This window comes from Gymnoscopelus braueri (genome assembly GCF_963280865.1).
Source record: "Gymnoscopelus braueri genome assembly, chromosome: 8".
NCBI lineage: Eukaryota > Metazoa > Chordata > Actinopteri > Myctophiformes > Myctophidae > Gymnoscopelus > Gymnoscopelus braueri.
The window spans coordinates 33,085,977-33,090,976 of NC_137609.1; the positions used below are offsets into that span (position 1 = coordinate 33,085,977).

Genomic DNA, 5,000 nt, shown 5'->3' on the forward strand with positions numbered 1-5,000 from the left:
GTGTGTGTGTGTGTGTGTGTGCGCGTGTTTGTTTGTTTGTTTTGCTCACGTGTAGCTCTCAAAGTCTCCATTGCTAATCGCCTCAATCAGTTGTTCCGTTACTTTGATGATCTCCTGCTTCCTCACTGAGAGAGAGAGAGAGAGAGAGAGAGAGAGAGAGAGAGAGAGAGAGAGAGAGAGAGAGAGAGAGAGAGAGAGAGAGAGAGAGAGAGAGCACCAAGATCTAATCAATCTGTGCAATGTATCATAATGATCCATTCTGGATCCACACCGGCAAGGACCAGGAAGGAGGGTTAGGAATATTGCTTGCTATTGAAGGCAACCAAACCTCAAACCCCAAATCAATGCAAAGCTTGGTATGGTGAAAAGCAGAGTGTTAAACTGGCAATCCTCTATTTATATTGTATATACAGTACAGTGCTGGGCCTGGTGTGAAGTCCGTCGGATCAGCAGATATCCAGAAATATCTATAAATCGGCAAATCCCTGTAGGCATATATGGAGATTCCCGATATCATCAATGTGACGTCATATATAGTACTGATGTCAAAACCTCCAAATACTATTGCACAAAATCTTTGTGTGTGTGTGTGCATGTCTGTGTAACACAGAGATGCACACACACACACACACACACACACACACACACACACACCGTAGGCCTATAACCAAACCGTCTGACCAATAGACATCAACCTTGGCATGTGTATTGCTGAGGACTCGAGGGAGTGTAGTGTCAAGTGGGAAGTCGCTCAGATCAGCAGTTAATAATAATATTATCCGCAAATCTCCATATCTGTCTGTCTGTGCCCTTTTATGCCTATATACTGTATGAATATGTATGTTTGTCTGTGTCGCCTTTAAGTTCATCATAGACTGGCAATGATGGCAACAGCAAAACAGGAGAGACCACGTTCCCAAAGGGCATTTTTCCAAAGGGACGTATAATAGAGATACATTATTTCTTTCTTTTTTATCCCATGATTTTTGTAATCCATTTTTTCACCCAGTGCCAATTGCCTAAACTGTAATCCTGGGCACTATACTCTCCCTCTGCCAGCCTGGGGAGAGCCCCGAACTGAGCTTATGCTTCAATGCATGAGGAGTGAGCAGGCCGCTTCACCTGACCTGACCCTTTCGCCAACCCCACTAATAGAGATACATTCTTGACCTTAAACATTGCCATGACTGAACAGAGATCATATTCTCTGAACTGATTCTCGCAAGAAAGTCAGTCATTGTGCGTCATTGCGCCTCAGAAATGACAATTTCCCATCGAATGAACTCAATTGTGAAAGATCAAAGTTCAATAATTTGTTTGTAGGGAGACCCCCTCCAACCATTTCAAATGTGCTAGTTATATTGTATTAACATTACTTAAACATGTCGTATTCGTTTAAAAAAGGTCCCGGATTGTAGCTTACATTTTTGTCAAAGATGGGTTTGCATTTTTCTGCCAGACTGTGGATAGCAACAACGACAGCAGCTGTTTAATTTATTCTGTTCTACATCTGTTCTCAGTGTGCGTAGCTGAACAGCCAAACAAATAACTAAACACCTCTTGGTTGTCTTCTTAAAGGCCCTAATGCAGGGGTCTTCAACGTTTTTCAGGCCAACCCTTAGCTGAGAGAGAGATGAAGCAGGGACCCCCATTACATATTGGATTCATTTTAATGTGTGTTTTCAGACATTTAACCACTTAAACCCTCAATTTAAACCACACTAAACCTCTTTGCCGAAAATAGCCGATCTACAAGCTCAAGCTTGTAGATCTGCTATTTTTGGCTAATGTTCCCCCCAGAATAGGGATGCGAGGGTTCAAGTGGTTAATGTAAAAATGAAAAAATAAAGTCCCTATCACACAAAGATTTGGTGGCCCCACAAAACATTCCCATTTGAAAACAAATCTCAAACCAAAAATACATTTCATATCACTATCGTAAGCATTAAAAAGCATAGACATAGCCTTAGAAAATGAATTAATCATGACAATTTGCATATAGATAAAGAGGGAACTAGCCAATTAGCAGATTATGAGTTGTGTATGACAATGATTAAAACAAATACTTTAATTGCAAGCAGAGGATGTGCACATCAAAACATATGTGAAACTAGTGTAACAATATTAACCACATTAACCCTGGCATCCCTATTTTTATACAAATCTTTCCAAATTCAAAATGTTTGTCCCCAAGATGTGTTATTTCACACATTTTCAAAGATAACAGATCTACAAGCTCCCAAAGTGTCACATCCCAATGCATTGTGAGCTTGTAGATTGAGGGAATTTCCTCTCAAAATGGCCAGTCAAGGAATAATGGATCCTGAAGTTATGTGACTTCAACAACCAATGGCAAAGCCACCGGGTATAAATTACCAAATGTCAATTCCTCTGAACAGCCACTAGGGGTCGTATTGAATAACTAATGACATAAATGGTTAATGGGCTGCATTTATATAATTACTTTTACCAAAGTGCTTTAAAATGTATGCATTAACCATCTACATACAATCACACAACGATGGCAAGGAACCAACCTGCCCGTTGGGAGCAGTTATACATTTAGTATCTTGCTCAAGGACACTTCAACATGATTATTGTCTTTAGTGATTGTCAGATTAGCATTATGAGTCCTGTTAAAGCTCCTGGACACTGTAGCTCCCTTAAGTGCAATTCATTAATACACTAAATTGCAGTTAAAGGAGCTACAGAGTGCAGACCTTCATTGCTGTCTCGGACCAGCATCTGCTTTATGGTTGAGTACCTCAGGGATCTACTGTATAGTGTCTGTTTTCTGTTATTGTGGGACGCGTTGTAAGTTTGTCGATCTGCAATTTCCTGCGAAAGCTTTCCCCACAATACGGATGCTGGGGTTTAAGTGGTTAAATGGTATGTGGATGTGTGCGACTATTATGCATTGTTACGTTTGCCGTTAGAACGGCATCATCCTGGCTCCAGCACCTGAACAGGCCATCTGCCATTGGCCGGTATTGGTGCCAGGTGATGTCACTACTATCTGTTGTAGTCAACAGAGGGTGACATCACCTGGCACCCGAACCAGTCAATAGCAGATGGCCATTTTAGTACCGTTCTTTTCACCATTGGGGTATCAGGCTTCACACAGATTTGAGATTTGGGTTCGGTTACCCTTTGTATAGTCTACTGATACAACGGGTGACATCTGAATTCAATTCAATGGGGACAAACCTGGGTGAAAACCGTTCAGAATTTTACAAAACAAACTGCATAACAGAACCAATGCAAAACCTTGGGGACGGCCCTGAATATTGGGGATTGGTTTTCAAAGCAGTGAGCGTAGGTTTGTTTAGCGGATTGTTCAGTTGTTCAAGCCCCAGCATTGAATTTCAATTTCACGACTGTCTATGCGAGACTACCCTTTGTGTAAGTCCTTTCTATTCAAGACAAATCTGCATGAATAATATTATAATAATGCATACAATTTATAAATCGCTTTTCAAGGTACCCAAAGTCGCTTTACAAAACATAACAAACAAAACAGTCTGAATATTCTGTGAACTGTTGAGACACAACCATAAATAAATCCAATGTAACTCAATCTTAGTAGATTAGTGAACGGTTAAATGTGTAATCACCTCAGTAAATTGGAACGGATATTTTTATTTATCTGTGAAGGTAACTTTGGCTAAAGCACATGAGTAGAGCAACTCGGTGGTCAACAGTAGGAGATATAGATAGCAGGCAGCATACTGACAGCTCCCTCTCTCTCAGTGAAAAATGAAATTAAGTTGTTAGTCTTCCAAGTCAAAAACTAACTTGAGGGAATCAGAATATAGTCTTAGATGATAAGCCTCTGCTTAAATAAGAATGAGTGTCTTGTCTCGGTTAAAAAACAAATTCTTATGATTCAACTAGCCTGAAGGATGTCAACTGGTCAAAATAACAAGGGTGGTGGTATTTTGGCTGGTATATTGGCCTGTTGGTTAAAAGTATTTACAGTCCCTGTAAAAGAAACAGGGCTACAATTTGTCATGGGTCTGCAATAATGTCTTTGATCACACATTGTAGTGTAGAGTACTGTGGATATGAGTCCCATTATTTATGTTATGCAGAACATTACTGACAGCTGCTTTTCGACAGGAAGACAGCATCGCATTGACATCTCATAGCTTCAGGTCAAGCCGTGTTAAAACCACTTAAACCCAATATACTTAGTTGACCTGGGGTCTATAATTAGCCCCCTCCTTTTTTCCCTCGACACCAAATCTCTTCGCCAAAAACAAACAATCTCCAAGCTCACAACGCGTGGCAACACATGCCTATTATGACATGCCCAGAATAGAGTTCATGTGGTTAAAATGCAGGGGGTTATGACTTCCTACTCACGCCCTCCTGTCGTAGACATTGATCTATTTACGGACTACTGGTTGAGTGAGTGTGTGTGTGTGTGTGTGTGTGTGTGTGTGTGTGTGTGTGTGTGTGTGTGTGTGTGTGTGTGTGTGTGTGTGTGTGTGTGTGTGTGTGTGTGTGTGTGAGAGAGAGTGTGTGTGTGTGTGTGTGTGTGTGTGTGTGTGTGTGTGTGTGTGTGTGTGTGTGTGTGTGTGTGTGTGTGTGTGTGTGTGTGTGTGTGTGTGTGTGTGTGTGTGTGTGTGTGTGTGTGTGCGTGTGTGTGTGTGGGGGGAGAGAGAGCACATGGACTTAAGGGCCCACTATCAGTGTCATTTTAACACGGATAGCCACAGCGTCAGCGGGAATGTCGAGAGAGCGCAGGAGAGAGTGAGAGAGAATATGTGCTGTCAACCATCGTCAACATTTCAACACTACAGAAAGCTGACTGCGATATCGCATGCCTTTCCCTGCTCAAAATACTGACACCAGTAATGTTAATGTTACACTATATCTGTAACATTGCACTACATGGAGTATTCTTTGGCAATGTTTGTGTCCATGTGTCCGCGTGTGTGTGTGGCTGTGTGTCCGCGTGTGTGTGTGGCTGTGTGTGTGTGTGTGTGTGTGTGTGT

General features: G+C 41.6%; 1 protein-coding gene across 1 annotated transcript in view; it reads right to left on the bottom strand.

Moving 5' to 3' along the window:
• Positions 1-5,000, bottom strand: part of camk2a (calcium/calmodulin-dependent protein kinase II alpha) — a gene marked incomplete at its 5' end in the record, with an annotated part of 32,032 nt that overhangs the window by 3,065 nt on the left and 23,967 nt on the right. The window contains one exon of the mRNA XM_080436399.1: positions 50-125. Coding sequence (XP_080292525.1) covers positions 50-125 — 76 coding nt within the window. The remainder of the gene's footprint in view (positions 1-49; positions 126-5,000) is intronic.